The sequence below is a fragment of the Mercurialis annua genome, linkage group LG2, assembly GCF_937616625.2.
Source record: "Mercurialis annua linkage group LG2, ddMerAnnu1.2, whole genome shotgun sequence".
Taxonomy (NCBI): domain Eukaryota; kingdom Viridiplantae; phylum Streptophyta; class Magnoliopsida; order Malpighiales; family Euphorbiaceae; genus Mercurialis; species Mercurialis annua.
The window spans coordinates 51457201-51476138 of NC_065571.1; the positions used below are offsets into that span (position 1 = coordinate 51457201).

The following is an 18938-nucleotide window of genomic DNA, read 5'->3' on the forward strand; positions in this document are numbered from 1 at the left end:
AACCAGAGACAGATCATGGCTCTTGTCCTAAAATTTGATAAAAACCGATAAAATGGTATCAATCTAATGGTTGAAAATATTAGAATCAGGACAAAAACAGAAGCTCAAAAAGATGCTTATTTGCCCATTTTTTAATGTTTGTCAACCCCCACATCATGATCAACTTTCTTGCAAGAAAGTGTATAAAAACAACTCTATATTTTTCTCATTCTCTCCATCTGAAATAGAAATATATTTGAAAGATTGATGATGATGGATATTGAGGTAATTAAAGAAGTTTTGTTTACTAAAAGTGCCAGTTTTACTGTAGTTTTCACAGGTTTGGCGATTTTATTGGGTTACTTGTATAAGCCTTATTGGGGTGTTAGGAAGGTACCAGGCCCTCCTTCAATCCCTCTGCTAGGGCATCTTCCTTTACTTGCTAAGTATGGTCCTGATGTTTTCTCTGTTCTTGCTAAGCAATATGGTCCTATTTTCAGGTTAGTTTTCTGCTTCAAACTTCAATTTGTTTTATTTGTTCTTTGTTATGTCTGTGATTTGGGAATAATAATCTGTGTTTTTTTCTAAAATAAGGGTTTTTCTTGTGTGTGGAAAGGAATCAAGAGAAAAAGAATGATCTCCCTTGAAATTTTAATATATATGGGGTTAAATATATGTTGCACGGAAACTTGTCGACTTTTTCAAAAGGTTTTCTGAAAATAAGAAACTTTATATTTGGCTATGTAATCCCCATGGTTTTGTTGAATGTCTGGACCACTTTGATTAAAAATTGTGAACATAGAGATTTTTGGCTGGGATGAGCAGGTTTCATATGGGAAGACAACCATTAATAATAGTAGCAGATGCAGAGCTTTGTAAAGAAGTTGGAATCAAGAAATTCAAAGACATTTCAAACAGAAGCATTCCTTCTCCAATTGCAGCTTCACCACTTCATCAAAAAGGTCTCTTCTTCACCAAGTAAGTAAAAAGCACAACTCTTGTTAAAACTAACATTTCTTTTAATATCGATCGAGTCGTTCCCAATTGATCTTATTAGTATTAGATTTTAAGAATGATTTCGGTATAAACTCGAATTTGCAGGGATTCAAGATGGTCAACCATGCGAAACACGATATTATCAGTTTACCAGCCATCACATTTGGCCAGCCTAATACCCACTATGCAATCATTTATCGAGTCAGCTACCGGTAATTTTGAATCCGTCAGCAAAGAAGAAGACGTGACTTTATCCGATCTCTCTCTCAAACTGGCTTCAGATGTAATAGGACAAGCTGCGTTTGGTGTTGATTTCGGACTTTCTAAGCCACAGTCAGTCTCCGAATCATCCAACAATACCCGTTACCAAAAGAACGGAAAAGAAGTCTCAGAGTTCATCGACCAACATGTCTACTCAACAACTCAGCTTAAGATGGACTTATCTGGTTCCTTTTCGATTATTGTTGGTCTTCTAATTCCTATCCTGCAGGAGCCTTTTCGGCAGATTCTTAAGCGAATTCCCGGCACTATGGACTGGAAAGTGGATAGAACTAATAATAATTTAAGTGGTAAGCTGGATGAAATTGTGGCAAAGAGAACGAAAGACAAAAACCGAGGTTCAAAAGACTTGTTATCGCTCATATTAAGTGCAAGAGAGTCTGAAACTGTGTCGAAAAACGTTTTCACTCCAGATTATATTAGTGCAGTTACATATGAGCATCTTCTTGCCGGTTCAGCTACGACATCATTCACATTATCTTCAGCTGTTTACTTAGTTTCTGGACATCCAGAGGTTGAGAAAAAGTTACTTGCAGAAATTGATGGGTTTGGTCCACCTGATCAGATGCCAACCGCCCACGATCTTCAAACCAAGTTCCGGTATCTTGATCAGGCAAGTTTCATAGACTTCAAATGGTAAAAGAATCATCATTGAAATCATAATATAACAATTCTATTCTTCATTTTGATATGTAACATACTGGAAAAATTATAATTTTTCAGGTGATTAAAGAGGCCATGAGATTCTACTTAGTTTCGCCATTAGTCGCGAGAGAGACGTCGAAAGAAGTGGAGATAGGAGGTTACCTTGTTCCAAAGGTATGAATGTAAAACAAGAATGTTGAAACAAAAATGTTGGGATTACTATTAAATGCTCATTGAATGACACATTTTTGTTTTAAACAGGGCACATGGGTGTGGCTAGCACTTGGAGTTTTAGCAAAAGATCCGAATAACTTCCCAGAACCAGAGAAATTCAAACCAGAGAGATTTGATCCGAATTGCGAAGAGGAAAAGCGGAGGCATCCTTATGCTCTGATACCATTTGGAATCGGACCGAGAGCTTGCATTGGCCAGAAATTTTCCCTGCAAGAAATAAAGCTGTGTTTGATACATCTATACCGAAAATACGTATTTCGACATTCCCCAAACATGGAAAAACCTCTGGAACTCGATTTCGGCATAGTTCTTAACTTCAAACATGGTGTTAAGCTTAGAGTCCTAAAAAGAAACTAATACATGAATTATTCTGTAAAGCTTTAGAGTCATCCGTTTGATGCAATCAACTATTAATTTCCATGTTTGCTTACAAAAGTTACATCATCTAAATAAAGAAGTATATTTTTTGAGCAATGTCACTGTATGAAACACATGCCGTAGCACGGAAAAAGAAATGTTGAAATCAAAATTACCGAAACAAAAACTAGAACATCGACATTTTAGTAAGAATAGGCCATAAATATAGTGGTTCAGGAGTTTTAAAACCATTTTCAGAAGCAAAAAAAACTCAGATAAATACAGAAAACTTATATATCTTGCAAAAATTAATACATTCTGAAAACACAAAAAATAACTGCAGAAACAATCCTAACTAATTCACACTCTATAACAGAACAACAAGTGGTTGAACTTCCTGAATCAGAATCCATCTAATCATACAAAGGATTCTCCAATTCTCTGAACTGTTTCTCCATTCTCGTTGGCACGCCGAGGGGCTTAGACATATTAACAGAAGCAGGATCAGAAGCTGCACTACTTTTCGAGTCTCCATTAGAGAAAACACCAGACTTTTTGAGAAACTGAAACTCATCCATGGATTGCCTTTGAACTCTGTTAGACAATTGTTTATACGTTTTCCTCTTCGCCTTAGTTGACTCAGTAAAATTCATATAGTTTGGCCTACTATTACCACTCTCCTCTGTTCTATCTGATGTTAAACCTGAAATTGGTGTTGCAGAAGTGCAAAATGAAGATGAAGCTGAGCTCTCATCGTATCGAAATTCAGAACTCGGACTTGACGATGAGCGAGTTGTAGCATTCATCATAGGTGGTTTAGCAGATATTCTTGTGCTGACATTGTTTTTTCTCACTTTTACTAAGCTTCTTTCGGAGGAATTTGAATGTTTGGGGACGAGTAAAGCTGCAGAGGATTTTGGTGGTGGAGTTGTATCAGAAGGGTCATTGAGAGATTGTTCCAATAATCTAGTCTCCCATGGCTTGGCTGCCATCCACCGTTCTAGCCAACTCCATCCCCAGCTGTGCTTATCAAACTTGTTATTCTTCAAACTTGACACTGAACTATTGCCTCGAGCATTTGAACTAGTGTTGGATCGCCATTGCTGAGAGATCAAGCAAAGTTAGTAAAATATACTAAGCTTTGCATGAAAAGTCTACTTTCTTCAATTCATTGGCTAAGAATAGGATGTAACTGAGCCGAAGCGAGTGAATTTTAAAATTCAAAGATAGATACTATTTGAGTTTGATCAAATTTTACTTTTTAGGAGTTTGAGTTTGCATTCGATAGAATATTTGAGAATCTAACTCGACTCAATTATGTACATGTACACAAATTTTAAAATTAAATTTTTTAGTATATAGATTAGAGAGTACTATTGTAAATGTGTATAGTTGCAAAAGATTAAAAAAGACTAGATAAAACCAAGTTAAATTAGGCATGCGAGTTTCTTTGAATCGAGCATTTCGATATTCGATTTCAACTCCACGGTCAGCTTGAGTAGCTCGAATCCAAACTCAACTAGACCAACATCGTCGCAAGGTATCTAAACTCGCAAAGTATTTTGATATTTGAATTCGACTCCACAGTTAGCTCAAATCCAAACTCGACTCAGTTAACATTGAGTTAAATTTTGAATAACTCACGAGTAAGCCAGAATTCGAACTCAGCTCGATTAACATGAAGTCAAATTATGAATATTTTCCGAATATCGCGAGTTAGCTCGACTCAGTTATAAACCTAGCCATGACTCAATTCCTCAAAATCTTGAAGATAAGTTTACCTTCTGAGCAAGAGAATATGCAATTGCTCTTTCCCTCTTGAATGCACCTTCGTGCCTCATTTGTAGCTTAGTCTTTATATCTTCCATTGTTCCCATGCTATCACACCACCCTTCCTAAAATCATCACAACAAAAAAAATTTACTCTCAACCAAACCAATTATAGCAACACAAATGAAATCTAAAAGAGCTGAGATTAACAATCAGCAAAACAAAACATATCAAATCATAAGTACCTCAGCTTGTTTCAAAAGCTCAGCCTTGGTTCTATGTTCATCCAACATTTTCTGCACAGCCTGTCCTTCAATGGACATTCGCACACGACGAGCCCTAACTCGAGCCTGAACTCGAACAAGAGCCTGCATGCACCTAAGTGTCACAGCAGCTTGTTTCCTCACTTGTCTACCTCTAACCAAAGCTTGAAGCCTCACTACTCCTTTCAATGCCCTCAAAGCCCTTCTTGCCTACAATATATTCACATAACAAAACTTCACCACCACAAATCAAACCATAATAACAGATCTTGAGCTCTTAGAAGAGAATAAACTTACCAAGAATCCACGGAAGGCGGTTTGGATGCGTATGGCAGCCCATTCTTGCCTTAAAACCCTAAAATCTTTAGGAGGAGCTCGAACCACAGTGGCCATGGCAGCAGAAAAAGCATCAGCCATTGGTGAAGAGCCTGAAGTTTCAGACATTGCTCGTTGACTCCCTTTAAAGCCTTTCCATGAAGAACCCAGATCACCAGAAGAGCCTCTCCATAGCTTCCATTTCTTGGTTTTACCATTCATCTTCTCCTGTCAAATTTAACAGTCACCTTCAGTTTTCACACTAAACAAAGAAAAAAAACAAATATTTTATATTTTTGCTTACATTGTATTCTTTATCAGATTTCTTGAGACCTATAAGAGATTTCACCCATTTCCCTGATGCACCCATTGATGAACTAAGAACTCGAACTTCTAAGAAACGAACTTTTTTTTAATACCCACCACAAAATAGTGGATAAATATCAGACAAAGAACCAATCTTGAAGAGACAAGAGCTCAAATTTACTAAACTATGGTGGAGAAAAATTATTAAAGATCGAAGCTTTGTAATGAAAAAGAAAAACGGGTAGCAGTTAAAAACCGAAAACGTCGTGAGAAATCAGAGATAAAGGAGAGAGAGAGACGTGGGTTAGTGGGTGAAAATGGGTGGGTTAATGGGTTAATGGGTAAGACTGAGATGAGATGAGAATAAAGTGCCGTTTGATTGATGTATTTTGAAATTCAAATACTACAAAAGAACAAAGGACTCGTCCCGCTCGATTGTCTAGAGAGTACTGTGAGATTCTTTTGTTTTTTTTTTTGGTCCCGACTTTGCCAAATTATTTCGAAATTAGCCCCTCCAATTGTACTTTTTGTGTCATAGTTCATGAAAAGGCTCAAATCCTTTTGAAATTTTACAATTGAAAAATAAAAGAAGCCTGAAAGCATGCCGACAACACAATCTTTTGTTTAGTGAGTAATGTCAAGATTTGGTTTTCTTGCATATAAATATGGAGTAACAATTTGGTATTACAATTTTCAATATCAATATTTCAAAATTAATTGTTGAGATTAGCAGTACTTGCAAAAATGCCAAAATGGAGTTTGAATTCAAAAATTATAAATGTAGACGCATGCATTTGTTTGTTTGTATTTACCCCTAAAGCCAAATGAACTTTGGAGTGGTTACCAAGGGGTTGGATTGGGATTAATTACTATTTACGTCAAATTTCAAATCATGCATGGATCTTGATTTTCGAAAATTAAGTGTATACACATCTTTTATTGTTGCTATTTGAATAATAATATGATTATGACAAAAAAATAATAATAATATGATGATCGAATACATGTTTTTTTCACAAATATCATCTGTCGGATGTCCGAAGTTATTGTTCCGATTAATTCAAATCATACTGGATATAATTAGTCAAGATAAAGAAACATTTTCAGTATTTTAAATTACTCTATCTTATGTTTCAAACTCAATACTATTAATAAAAATCAGGAAAATGGTCATTTATATCCCTAAAATTTGTCAATAAGTGAACTTTTAACGTCTGAAAAAATTCAAAAATGCCCATAACATCTTAAAAATGAACAATAAGCCCCTGATTTTATTTCATAAATGAGACATTAGGCCTTATTGTAAAAATCGGGAGTTTAGTTATTCAATTTTTAAAATATTAGAGGTATATTTAAATCTTTTTAGACGTTGATGATTTATTTGATCTTCGAGTCAAACCTTACGGACATAAATAACCTTTTTCTCATAAAAAAAAGAGTTGATGGAATAACATTTCTTAAAATCATCTTGATATAAATATTACACCAAACCGCCAAAGTCATGATATCATAAGAATTTTATCTCGATCAAAATGAGCATTAAATGAAATGCAGCAGCAGGAGAAGTTCATTAAGTGGCTGTACCTGCCTTAAGCCGCAGGTTATTAAGCGAATTTGCACCCACCCACATACAATACAGCTCACACCATAGACTGAAATGCAAGCAACAATAATTAATGGCATTGGAATAAGTGTAAGTTTTTGTTTTGCTTTGGTTGTCTTTTATTTTTTTTAACTTTTTTACAGCAAAGGTTAAGTGCCGTTGCCAGGCAATGACACCGAGGATGAATGCTGTGTTACTAGTAGCAGTTTGCAGCCAACTTTGGCCTGGTTCGACTTGGCCTTATCTTTGTACTTTATATTAATAGAAATTCATTACTACAATTTAACATTTTGACTCCTTAGTTTAGTCCTTGTCTTATAAATTTATAATAATCCTTTTAGCCAATTCCAAATTCCTTATTTCACATGGACCACTCTAGCTACTTTTGACCATCGACAATACGTCAATGCCAAACATGGTATCCAAAGTATCGAATTTACTTAACTAGGCAACACTTTGTAGTTTGTATTACCAAAAATTTTAAAGATATAAAATCAAACTATCAATTGAATTAATCAGATTAACCGAATTATCAATATTTATCGATCAGTTAGTTAAAGAAAAATTCCAGTTAACCAAATTTTCAAACCGAAATACATTAGTCAATTCGATGATGGTTAATATTTGCTCATCTCTAACTACTATACACATACTCCCTCCAACCCACAAAGATAGGCTTAACTAACTTTGTATAAAAATTAAGAAATATAAATTAAATTAGTTATTTATTGGCAACTTCCTACTATACCCTTAATTTAATAATATAGATATTTTATTCTATTTTGGGAACAATAACTAAGTTTATTATTAATTTTTATATTGGATAAAGTAATAATTAATGATGATTAAGAGAATATAGTAAAAGTGGTTGAAATTAATGAAGGACAATGGTGGTAATTTAAATTGACAATTCAAATTAAAATAGCAATTTTACCTCTATTATGGAACGTCCAAAATAGAAATTTTGCCTATTTTTGTGGGACGGAGGGAGTATATGATTACTTTATGTTATAATTGCGCGATAATAAAAGATTGTGGGAGGAATTGAACTCACGATATAACCGAATGTTGTTAAGATAACATGAGTATGTATCCTATAAGTAATGTGTTGGAGATAAAAAAGAATACTACAAAAGTAAAACTTTTATTCAATATACTTGAGAGTAAAAAAAAACTAGAACAATCAAATAGAATACAATAAAAAGAACAAGAGATTTCAAAAAAAATAAAATAAGAAGAGTCAACTTTTTATGTTACCTTCTAGTGAAAAAAAGGTTATATATCCACATTTCAACAAGAAAGATCCAACTTAGGCAGAAGTGACAGAAACTCTTGGGCTAGGGAGGCCCATATAAGCAAGCCTAGGCGAGACTCTTATCTTTGGGCTGGGCCTTGGTGAATGAATTGGAAGAGAGGATCCAAAATTGGGAGGAAGAGTAACCCTAGGTGATAAATTGAGTTGCTCAAGTGCCTTTAATTGAAGCTCTTGTGGGTAGTCTCTTACACACCCAATTCTTGGACCCACTCCACTGCTCCATTTACATGACAATCTCTTGCTCATGTCAAATGCTTCAACTTTTATATTTTCTTCTTCAACTACTTCAACTACTTTTGTGTCCTTTTCAGTCCTTTTCTCTTCTTGGTTTAATTCTTCACTACCCATCTTATATGAAGCATCATCATCATCTACTGCACATTTCTGTGAGGAAAATTATAAGTTATAGCATTTGTAACATTTAGAGTAAAAAGTCATCCCGGTTTTTAAATGTATGAACTGGAATCATATAAGTTAAATTGAACCTATTTTGACAATTTAGTCAAAAACTCACTAAAATAAAGTAAATTGCATCCGCTTTTGTACTTTTATAGCACATTAAAGCAACAGTGAAAATTTTGAGTTTAATATTTTATGTCAACTACGAATATTTTCACGATTGCTTTTCTCGCGCTTTAAAAATACAAAATTTGATGTAATTGAACTTATTTTGAATAATTAAAATATGGTAAGTTTGACGTGTATGAATTCTCCTATAAAATTAAGAACCGAATTGACTCTTTATTTAAACATTCATTTTTTGTCTAATTGAACATAAAATGGCTCTAGGGTTTACCTTAACATTTGTTAAGTCCACATTATGATCTTCAAGAAAACTGATAAACTCCTTAAAATTGTCCTCAGTTGGAAGGTAGTGACCACTATATGGCCATATTGCCTGTGAGAAGAAAATTGAGACATTGAAATGTTAAATCGTATAATTCACATAACAACCATTATAATAATAAATTAATTCTAGTTCATAAGCCAATTGAGTGTGGCTGGATATGGACCTATTTGACATGATTCTATAAAATTTTAGATCTATTTGATTTTTAACATTATGTATATACCTGGAGAATCCCATCATGAGCTACCAATCTGCCAGCAGCAAGTGTAGCAGCACCAGATAAGAAACTAGAGTGTTGAAAAGCACCCTTCTTTTTCTGACCAACATACAATTTTCTTGATGCACTCAGCACAAATATCCATTTTGACCCCTCACTTGTATTCACTACACTCCCGTCCTCCCCATACACTAGCTTCCCTTCCACCACTTTCACTTCATATGTTTCCCTTTCTTTCTGCAAACACCAAAACATAACTATCAACATTAGCCTACTATAAAAAAACTATTCAGTCCGGACAGATGATTGGTTCCCGGTTCAATTGATCGAACCTGTCCGGTTCTTTAAACACTGGTACAGAGTTACAGACAGACATAGGTTTAATTAGACTTACTGGTCCAAGATATTTGATGCAATCTCGTTGTAGAACATTTCTTGCACACCTCTCAATGTTTATTTCTTTACCATCACCAATGTCCAACCTTCAATTTTACAAGAACAACATGTTAAGTTCAGCAAATACAAACATTATTATTACTATAAGAAGATTTTTTTATATATACCAGTAAAAGAAAGGCTGAGGGCTCTTGCTATCACACCAAATATCATAGTACATATGTAAATTATGTCCATATCTATGCCGCGGATCGATCTGTATAATTAAAATAAACAGTCAAGTAGGATTTTATGATCCAAATTTTTTTTCTTGATTCTGACTCTAAATCAGCAAATGCTAATTTAAGATAGAAATTGAAAAATTGAGACTTACAGCTTCAAGCCAGTGTTGTAATGCTAATTTTTGAGCTTTCTCATCCTTTGACAACCCCTTCCCAACCTGAAACAATGAATCTTACGTCAAGATAACAATAATATTACACATAATTTCAATCATCAAACTAGCAAATTAAGAACCGAACCGGACAGACCCGAATGTCAGTCCGGTTCGGTTCTTTCCTAAAAACTAGTGGCCATACTGGTTCAGTTTTTAAGACACTGCATCAAACAGAATGTATTTTCTTGATTTACCTTAGCAGCTCTTGTGGCAGCTCTAGTCCACTTTGATACAGCAGTTTCATGCTTCTCAATGTTAAAGAATGACACTGAACTTCTCCTCAGAGCAGCAAAATCCAAAGCTTTCCACCTGAATTTTCACATCTTTATCAGAATAAACTCAATTATACCCGAAAATGTCAAAGAATCAAGAACAGGTATAGATAAATAAAATGACAAATCAACAAACCAGAGTTCTTCAACTACAACAGCACAATCAGCAAGATTCCTTCTTGTTCTGTAACTTTTATATACTTTCTGAACAGTAGTTGCAGCAGCATCAAGCTCACTCAGTGGTCTCGGAGAAAAGAACAAAAACGGTTCAGGAACTATAATTGTCGGTTTCTTTATCCGAATCGTTTCTTGATGATGAACTTTATTACACTTTCTAGAATCAGAAGCTTTTTCAGGTTTTTCTTCATCCCAATTCTTGAAGCTCAGTGACCTTTCTAGCATAATTTGCCCTGGATATTCTTGTTCTTCTTCTACAGAACCCTTTGTAATAACCTTATCAATGGTGTCTGTTGTTCCAAAGAACTTGAGAGAGATTATATTATTCCAAGCAGAAATTAGCAGTGAAAGAGAAAGGCCCATTCAGCAGTAGACTTTTTTTATAATAAGTTTTGTTTCTGTTGTTTGGTATCAGAAACAGTCAATCAGCCAATAAGAATATAATTAATGTAATTTATCAAAAAATACCAACTTGGAATTCAATATTATTAGATTGAAAAAAGAAACCGGTTCACCTAAAAAATGCAGAAGACGGGTTGGTCTTAAATAGAGGCTATTTACAAGTTTGAAAAATCAAAGTTGGTGTGTGGAAATATACAGCTTCAAGGAAAATAAAAAGAAAGATTGCAGAAGTTCATAATTAGCTAATGAAGCATGTTTTATACGACCAAATATAATTAGAGTTGATTTAGTTGTTTTTTTTGTTCTTGTTAAGTTCTTCTGTTGTGTCCATTTTGATGTGTGTTTTTTGTTAAAATTGATATAATATAAAGTTTATCAAATTGCATGTACATCATGATTGTTTTTATAATGATTTTTGATATTAAAACATCAATGATTCACGTCTTTAGAAGGAAATGACGGCATCAATTTGGAAATTAAGATGGTGTCGTTTTGTGGAGTTGCTTGGCTGCTAGGGTAGTTGAGGCTCTGGGGTCAGCATGTGTTATTTAGATGATATTGACAAAAAAAATTTCAATTTGAGTATAACAAATTGATAAGCTTTGAGAGCCAATAATTGAAGGCTTCTGTGGTCCATATTATTGAACAAGTCTTTGGACTTGACCATATTGTTCCATGTAGCTACTCAATACTTCCTCCTCCACACCTACCTAATCGACTTAAATATGCATTAAACCAGTGTTTTATGGGAGTTGGTTCAAGTGGTAAGCGGCTTGATATTGCTTAAGTAAGGTTTCGGGTTCGAGTCTTATGAATGCAGAAAATTCCCACTGATAGAGTCACCCACCATGCCAGGTGCGTGACATGGGTCGGATTAATCAGGACGAGGCCCTGAAAACCGGATGGTCAACAAATAAATCAAACCGGATTGGTTGGTTCAATCAGTTCAACCGAATATCAAATTCAGTGCAGCCCGAATATTCTATAAAAACCAACCATACCATTCAACCTCTTTATTTATTAGTTAAATATGATATATTTACTAATTTTTTATCAATAGACTTGATCTACAAAAAAATATATATGTCTTATATAAATTGCATAAACATATTTTTTTTATCTAACTAATTGAATTGATGGCCACAACAGTTCAACCATGGATTCGACTTTTTTTTAAATATTGTTTTAAACCAATGATTACCGAACCGAACTGAAATAGCCACTTCAACCGGAAAGCGGCCACATGCCTAGGCCAATTGACCCAAAAAGACAGTAATCAAATCCAACCGGTTTGGATCGGAATAAACCGGACCGAGCCGGCAATTGAATTGGTTAAACCGGCAGGTGAGCCATTAGTCATACCAGTTCGGTCACCGGTTCAACCGAAAACCATATCAGTTTGATCACCAGTTGGGTTTCTAAAGCACTGCATGCAACTATAAATTAAGTTATTTAAGCAGTAAATCACAGCACTTGTGGTCCACTCCACCAGCTCTATCCCAACTTAATTTATCAGCTTTCAGTGGCTGGAATATTTATAGTTTTACAGCTTTGACAAACAATTGCATTAATTTATGGGATGCAGATATTTTAATTTCATACAAAAAGACAACATTTGAAGGGATGCGACTCTTCACCTATAACAATTAAAGGATAAACATAGATCAAACAGTTTTTTCATTAAACTAAAGCCACTATTTTTTACAGAAAACACAAATGGTGATCTAATTTGAAGTTGCAAAACTATAAGGTATTAGTTACCGACAAGTACAAAGTCCATCTAATTAGCTTAACTGGTCAGAGATTAATCATGCTGATATTGCTTGGGGTTTCTGTCGTGGTGGAATTCGAAGCCAGATCTTCATCGTGTCATATGCAGTGAAGCCAATCGCTACAGATGGGACAATCTGAGAATGAAATGAACTTTGTCAGCAAAAGAACACGCTGGATTAAGGCCTACGTCAAATAGAGATAAACAACTACAAAAATTATCCGAATGAATTACCTATGATAACAGATAACTAAATTTGGATTCAATTTAAAGATTCGGTATGCTTATAATTGATGACCAACAACATTACAATGTTTTGGAACAGTCAAGAAGGTAAATCATCCACCTGTGAGCTAGTTGGCCGTAAATCCCTAGTTAACGGACAGTATATCGAGGTATTGTATCAAAGAGCATTACCTTAATGTAGTTAATGCTGAGGCCTGCAAATAATTGTCTCCATCCTTGATTGCGGACTATAGTAGATAGTCCATCCCACGTGTTCCTGTATCTGCTGTGACCTTGAACTGAAGGTTGAAGATTCTCAACCTGACATAAAACATTCAAGAGTTACTTCTTAACTTCCATATACATAAGGCGAGTTTTATATCAATATTTTCTGCCATTTTACACTTTCAAGTCTAAAAATTATGGTATCCCTTCAACCATCAAAATGATGTCCCACTTCCACATACTATGCATGTGCAAAACAACCAACAGATACCAACTCCAACATGTACACGAGCATTGCATACCTGCATTTGTCTCCTAACGACATCTAATGGATATGTGAAGGTCTGTCCAAGTAATCCAGCAAGTGCTCCACATGAAAGACGCATCACAATTGAGTTTTGTTTCTCTTCAGGAACATGCCTCTTAAGTTCCTCGTAAACATAGAACTTCAAACCAGCATAAGGAAGGATTCCAGTGAGCGTAGGGCCTGGTTAAACAACACACAATCATTAAAAATCAAATACATAATAGGTTATCAATATCAGTCAGAAAAAGAAAAACATAAATTCCTAAAGAACTATGACCCTTCAATAAAATCTCATAGCATATTTCAGCAAAGAAGGGACCAAGCCCAAGGGAATAGCTTGGCCAAAGCCTAGACCTAAAATAAGGACCAACAGAAGGTCCATCAATTATATATCTCAAGCCTATTCCAGCAATCAGGCTGATAAAAGCCTCAGACAACCATACAAGTTAAAGGAGGCTAACAGATCCAATAGAGACTGAGTTGGACTTGACTGAGTCAGAGAGTAAATCAAAAATTATTTAATTATGCCACGTGACAGCTGGCACAAGCCCTCTTGAGTAGCACTGGGCCTGGGCCTGGGCCTGGCTGGAAGTCATCCCCAGCTGTGAATGTTTCCAGACTGCATTGTAATCTATGCATAAAAATATTGGTATACACCCACCCACTCCTCGATACAGTCCACGCATTCCCCCTTCTCTGTAGACACTTGTAAGTACATCTTTCAGGCCACCATAAGCAGGTTGAGCGCATATATTTTTCACACCACATCTGAATTTTCCACTTGTATTCGAAACCTATATAACATTAGATTGAAATTAAAGAGAGAAGAAGAATATTTAACAAACTATCCAAGCTTTTCGAATCACTCAAACAGAAAAGATTGATAGACATACAATAAATCCTTGTCCCATTTTCAATTTCAACAATCCAACCTCACAAATTGCAAATGTAAATATGAGGATGACACCGCAAAAACAGTATTGGGGCAAAATCATTATAGGTGTCAAATAACCAATCAATGCAAAAATTTAAACTGGTAGCTAAGACTCTAACTACGATTTTATTATGTCCAACACCCACACTGCAAATGTTCATTGGGGTTAAAGTGTAAACAAGCAAAAAATCCATATTATCTTATACTTAAATATTTAATTAACCAAATGGAGGTTGCCAAAAGTAGAACTCTAAACATTTCGATCATAGAAACTTTCATACATGTCAAATAATCAATTAATCCAAAAATTTAAATTGTTAGGGGAACCATCAGGTATGATTTTATTATCCCTAACAATAAGAAATCAATTAAGAATTTAATAAAACAAAAAATATCCCCAAAGAATAGATTCTAAAAGTTCATACAGCTTCAAAAACAGTAGTTTGAAAGTTGATATCTTTGATCAAAAGACAACATTGTTATGATTTTATATAATTCTTATTGCTCGGTTATACTTGGGACTTCAGTTAAAACAATTGTGCTGAAGTGTAGATAGATAACAAGTAAAATCATTTCTCATCAAAGACATAAATCCATGATTCATAGCTTTACGATGCAAAAACCAATAGTTCATCACAGTACCAAAGTTACTAACAATATGACACAAGGTTTAGCTAGCACACAAACCAAGATTGGAGAGACTACCATTACCAAACAAACTTGAAGAAAGTAGATTCCTTAACAACTATGCAATAAAACTACCTGATATGCAAGCTTAGTACGAGCCAAATCCAAGGGATATGTGCACAGAACTGCTGTTCCTCCAGCCACTGAACCAGCTAGTAAATCTACAACGGGTCCTGAACCTAGAGCAGGACAGTTATCCAAAATCCAACCACGATATTGCTCATATGTCATGAAATGCAAAGCCGCATAAGGAACAATGCGAATAACACTAGCTCCATTACCCCTAATAGAAAACATAATCACGAATTATAATAAATTTCTTAGTGGTAGACAACATAAGCTACATGAGAAAACAATAAATAACAGAACTCACTTATAAAAGCCAAGAATTCCCTCATGCTTAAACAGTTTCTTCAAGGATTGAAACACCCCAAGAGACTGAAACCCCTCGGTTCTTGTCTATAAAATTTAGAAAAGTTAGGACTAAAGATAACTAAACTAACTACATAGAAACAGAAAAAGTGATTGAACATTAAGAACAATACAATCATGGAAAAAAGAACAAATTAGGTAGCTAGAAAAAAATGTCCCATTGACAAGCATCATATTGCATTAAAAAGCGTCTTTATGAAGGAAACGAAAGTGATGCTCAACTTCACAACAGCAACACCATAGTAAGTGCATGCTCCAGCATAAAAAAACATCAATGCAGTTTACAACATCAATCATTTAACGAGTACAGGATCCTACATAATCACAAAATACATATCAACTCGAAAGGGAAATGACTGCTACCCAACATATTTCAGGTAATTTTTTTAACAATGAAGCAAATAGTTCACCTGCAAGAGAATTTTAGTTCTCTCGAGGGGTGCAACAGCGGTCTTGGCAATTGCCCCAGCAGCTCCACCAGAAATGAGCTCCTTAACATAAACAGGCATACTATCAATATAAGAAACCTCTCTACAAGTGGGAGAACCATCGACTAAGCCTGTCATATTAGCCGATAACGCAGACCCTTGTGAAGAATCCATCTTCATAAAATTCCAGCTAAAATCCAAATTATTGTATCACCAAGAACAGCGCGAAGTCGACAAATCTAAAATTTATCCACCCTGGAGCTTAAAAAACTCCTTATCCCATCTATCTCTAGAGATACAAAAAGAAAATGCCGTTTTTTTAAACGGTAAAATGACTAAATTCAAATCCAATGGCCTGAGAATAATACCCAGAACTAAATTGGGCAATTTCACAAGCCTTTTCTTCTCTTCAATTACAATAAGATTCATCAACAGATATACACACTTCAGGCTAATCAAATCCGATTTCAATTTTTCGATTCTCCCATTATTCAACCGAAGAAATAAAAAAAAAGCTGGAAATTACAGAATTAAGCAATACCCAGATGAGAATTTCAATGGCTTTAATCAAATAAAGCAGAAGGGTCGATGATTATTGATTGATCACGTTACAGAAATGCCCAGAAGCATCAAGGATCAAATTGAACCGAATCTTCAATTATTTGAACCCACGAGAGATTAGTAAAGATTGAGGACGAATTATGCGTAGAGATCGTTAGAGAAACCTACCAGGAAGAAGATTGGGAGATTCCTCTAACGATTCTGATTCTCTCGGGATTCTTTTGTGTTCCCTTGCTTTGGGAAAAAAAAGGAAAAGGTAGTTTTGAATGCCTACGTTGTTGAAAGCGAAATTTTATAAAACGCCGGCTAACGTGTCGGCATTAGCTGGACTTACATTGCGCACTTTCTTAACGGCCAAGGAGGAGTTTTTGAAAACAAATAAAAAGGAAGGACTTATTTTTTAGAAGAAAAAAATATAGGGGGTTGAAAGAATGAAGGAATTTGTTGTTCCTCTCCAGATTCTTTGCATATTTTGATTGAGATATAACAAAATTTTAATATCACTTCATCCACATTGTAAAAAATAAAACAATTATAAAAAGTACCAAATTTTAATATTCTTTTGAAACATAATTTATTTTTTATTTAATAATTGTTTATGCAAGTGATATAATTAAATAAATTATTTAATTTTATTGTGGTAGAGGAATATATATTGATAATTATATTAGCTCTAATGAATTTAATAAAGATTCAAACTAACAGTTTATCAATAAATTAAAATTTAGTGATTTTTTTAATATGCATTTAAAATAAAGATTTTGATTATTTAAATTTAAAATTTAATTTTACTTTATTATAAATATTGATTTTAATTTTTTTTATTCTAAAAATTTGATTTTTGATTTTTAATAAAAAACGGAAAAAAGTTAAGTTAAGTGGAAAAATAGAAACATAGACTATTATTATATAATATTTACAAAAATAGTAAAATTATAAATTTAGTTTTACATTCTTTCTACTTGAAATTCTCTTTATTCTATAAGTTTTATATATCTTGTAATATTTTACGTAGAATATGAATTATCTTTTTTTCCTTGAAATTTATAAAATTCATTAGAATATTTTATCTTTATAATTTTAAAATATTACTTATTATTTCAAACAAGGTAAAATAACACATAAGTAAAACACCATTTGGATTGACATTTTTTTTAAAGTTCATGGATTTTAGATCCATAAAATGTAAAATATGTGGATTATAAATTCTATCTTTTAGATTAAATATGAAAATTGTGAATTTATAAAGATATATTTAGAATAGTCAAATTTTAATGTAATTCATCATTCATAAAACATGTTGAATTTTAATTTTTTACCTAGGAAATAGGATTTTAAATGAGAAATTTTGAGGTATAAGAGATTTCATAATCCATGGATTTTCATACTTTTATTTACCAAAACAAGAATTTCAATGAAAATTATGTATTGTTCAAATTTTATAGACTTTATACCTCCAAAATCTCCTGATCCAAACAGGTTAGTATTAGTAATTATTATGAAAAAAAAACAAGTTAATTTATTATGAGAATTGTATTGTAAATTATCTTGTTAGCATTAAACCAATAATAAACAATACTCCAATTCATATAAACTTGGTCTAGTGGTAGATGTATTCAAATCTCTCAATTCTTGCAAAAATTCCTTTACATGGCACCTCTATAAATCAATGGTTTAGGCATGTTCAGCAAGAATTGAACGATTGGTTCAGTGCAGTCTCCAGAGTCCATTGGTATAAAACTATTTAATTATCTTGTTAAATGACTCCGATTAAAGTTTGGATATGAAAAGTAAATTCAATTAAATTTAATTCAATACTTACTGGAAAAAAAAATTAAAATCATTTCAATAGGCAAATGTTCTTGTTTTTCCCCAATTTTGTTCTTAGTATTTCATTTCATATCATCATCATCATCATCAAATCAAACCTAATTAATCAATCAAATTAAGAACTGCATGCATCTCTGAATCTGATAACATACAAAATTACCAACAAAAAATGTCAATCACAAGAACAAAGACATTCAATCTCCTCTATCATCTCCGAAATCTTGCCGATGAGGAATTGCACTAACATCAATACAAGAATTCTGCCGGGATACCGGCAAAGATTTCGGAGTCTTCGGATGATACGTACAAATTCTTTTCCCTTTCGAATCATATATCACAGCTTCTTCATCATCTTCGTCCGGAACTTTACATTTCTCCCCTAATATTATCGTCTTCGTCCATATCGAGTCCTCATTTTTCAACTTAATCCCCCGCTTTAGATTATTGTTCTTATCTTGATCCTTCTCCTTCTTCGACATTGACATACTTCTCTGCATTTTTATGCTCATGTTCTTCATTAAATTCCGCGTCGAAGCGGACTTCGTTAACAGGTTCTTGCAAGAAAATGTTTCTTTTAAACTCTTAACCGGCGCCGGTACCGTAGAGTCTTGCGTAATAATGTTGTTATGATGCTCTTTTTCTCGTACCTTTACTGATTCTTCCGCTTGTTGTTGTTGAAGTTGATGGTGATGAGACGATCTTTGAATGTTTATTCTTAGGGTTGAT

The 18938-nt window shown here is 33.9% G+C and overlaps 4 protein-coding genes across 5 annotated transcripts; 1 reads left to right on the plus strand and 3 right to left on the minus strand.

Annotated features, from left to right (window-relative positions):
* The first annotated feature begins 42 nt into the window (after positions 1 to 42).
* LOC126667880 (cytochrome P450 711A1) lies at positions 43 to 2607 on the plus strand. Of its 2 annotated transcripts, none has more exons than XM_050360995.2 (5): positions 43 to 479; positions 805 to 957; positions 1081 to 1867; positions 1978 to 2073; positions 2161 to 2607. In XM_050360995.2, exons 1-5 carry the CDS (start codon positions 247 to 249, stop codon positions 2488 to 2490), a joined length of 1599 nt encoding a protein of 532 aa, XP_050216952.1. In that variant the 5' UTR covers positions 43 to 246; the 3' UTR covers positions 2491 to 2607. The 2 variants fall into 2 exon arrangements, with proteins under 2 accessions (XP_050216952.1, XP_050216953.1); XM_050360996.2 differs by having other exon boundaries at positions 43 to 372.
* Positions 2608 to 2761: 154 nt separating this feature from the next.
* On the minus strand, positions 2762 to 5593 carry LOC126667881 (protein IQ-DOMAIN 6). The gene is made up of 5 exons (XM_050360997.2): positions 5143 to 5593; positions 4821 to 5066; positions 4506 to 4733; positions 4272 to 4385; positions 2762 to 3593 (listed from the first exon to the last, which is right to left on the minus strand). Exons 1-5 carry the CDS (start codon positions 5206 to 5208, stop codon positions 2904 to 2906), a joined length of 1344 nt encoding a protein of 447 aa, XP_050216954.1. The 5' UTR covers positions 5209 to 5593; the 3' UTR covers positions 2762 to 2903.
* A 2279-nt stretch (positions 5594 to 7872) lies between these two features.
* Positions 7873 to 11079, minus strand: LOC126669717 (IQ domain-containing protein IQM4). The gene is made up of 8 exons (XM_050363258.2): positions 10370 to 11079; positions 10156 to 10270; positions 9899 to 9964; positions 9693 to 9781; positions 9524 to 9611; positions 9136 to 9366; positions 8859 to 8960; positions 7873 to 8446 (listed from the first exon to the last, which is right to left on the minus strand). The coding sequence occupies exons 1-8, from the start codon at positions 10771 to 10773 to the stop codon at positions 8057 to 8059; spliced, it is 1485 nt and encodes a 494-aa protein (XP_050219215.1). The 5' UTR covers positions 10774 to 11079; the 3' UTR covers positions 7873 to 8056.
* A 1393-nt stretch (positions 11080 to 12472) lies between these two features.
* On the minus strand, positions 12473 to 16704 carry LOC126670042 (mitochondrial carrier protein CoAc1). The gene is made up of 7 exons (XM_050363694.2): positions 15804 to 16704; positions 15335 to 15420; positions 15037 to 15244; positions 14002 to 14134; positions 13336 to 13520; positions 13001 to 13129; positions 12473 to 12719 (listed from the first exon to the last, which is right to left on the minus strand). Exons 1-7 carry the CDS (start codon positions 15999 to 16001, stop codon positions 12621 to 12623), a joined length of 1038 nt encoding a protein of 345 aa, XP_050219651.1. The 5' UTR covers positions 16002 to 16704; the 3' UTR covers positions 12473 to 12620.
* Between the last annotated feature and the right edge of the window lie 2234 nt (positions 16705 to 18938).

Coding starts and splice junctions, on each gene's coding strand:
- LOC126669717 (XM_050363258.2), bottom strand. CDS start 10,773: ATGGGCCTTTCTCTTTCACTGCTAATTTCTGCTTGGAATAATATAATC. Junction 9,965..10,155: donor CTGCCACAAGAGCTGCTAAG/GTAAATCAAGAA, acceptor TCATTGTTTCAG/GTTGGGAAGGGGTTGTCAAA. Junction 8,961..9,135: donor CTCATGATGGGATTCTCCAG/GTATATACATAA, acceptor TTCTTCTCACAG/GCAATATGGCCATATAGTGG.
- LOC126667881 (XM_050360997.2), bottom strand. CDS start 5,208: ATGGGTGCATCAGGGAAATGGGTGAAATCTCTTATAGGTCTCAAGAAA. Junction 4,386..4,505: donor AGCTTTTGAAACAAGCTGAG/GTACTTATGATT, acceptor TGATGATTTTAG/GAAGGGTGGTGTGATAGCAT. Junction 3,594..4,271: donor CATATTCTCTTGCTCAGAAG/GTAAACTTATCT, acceptor TTGATCTCTCAG/CAATGGCGATCCAACACTAG.
- LOC126667880 (XM_050360995.2), top strand. CDS start 247: ATGATGATGGATATTGAGGTAATTAAAGAAGTTTTGTTTACTAAAAGT. Junction 958..1,080: donor AAAGGTCTCTTCTTCACCAA/GTAAGTAAAAAG, acceptor TCGAATTTGCAG/GGATTCAAGATGGTCAACCA. Junction 1,868..1,977: donor AGTTCCGGTATCTTGATCAG/GCAAGTTTCATA, acceptor ATAATTTTTCAG/GTGATTAAAGAGGCCATGAG.
- LOC126670042 (XM_050363694.2), bottom strand. CDS start 16,001: ATGAAGATGGATTCTTCACAAGGGTCTGCGTTATCGGCTAATATGACA. Junction 15,245..15,334: donor GGAATTCTTGGCTTTTATAA/GTGAGTTCTGTT, acceptor GTTTTCTATTAG/GGGTAATGGAGCTAGTGTTA. Junction 14,135..15,036: donor GTACTAAGCTTGCATATCAG/GTAGTTTTATTG, acceptor AATGTTATATAG/GTTTCGAATACAAGTGGAAA.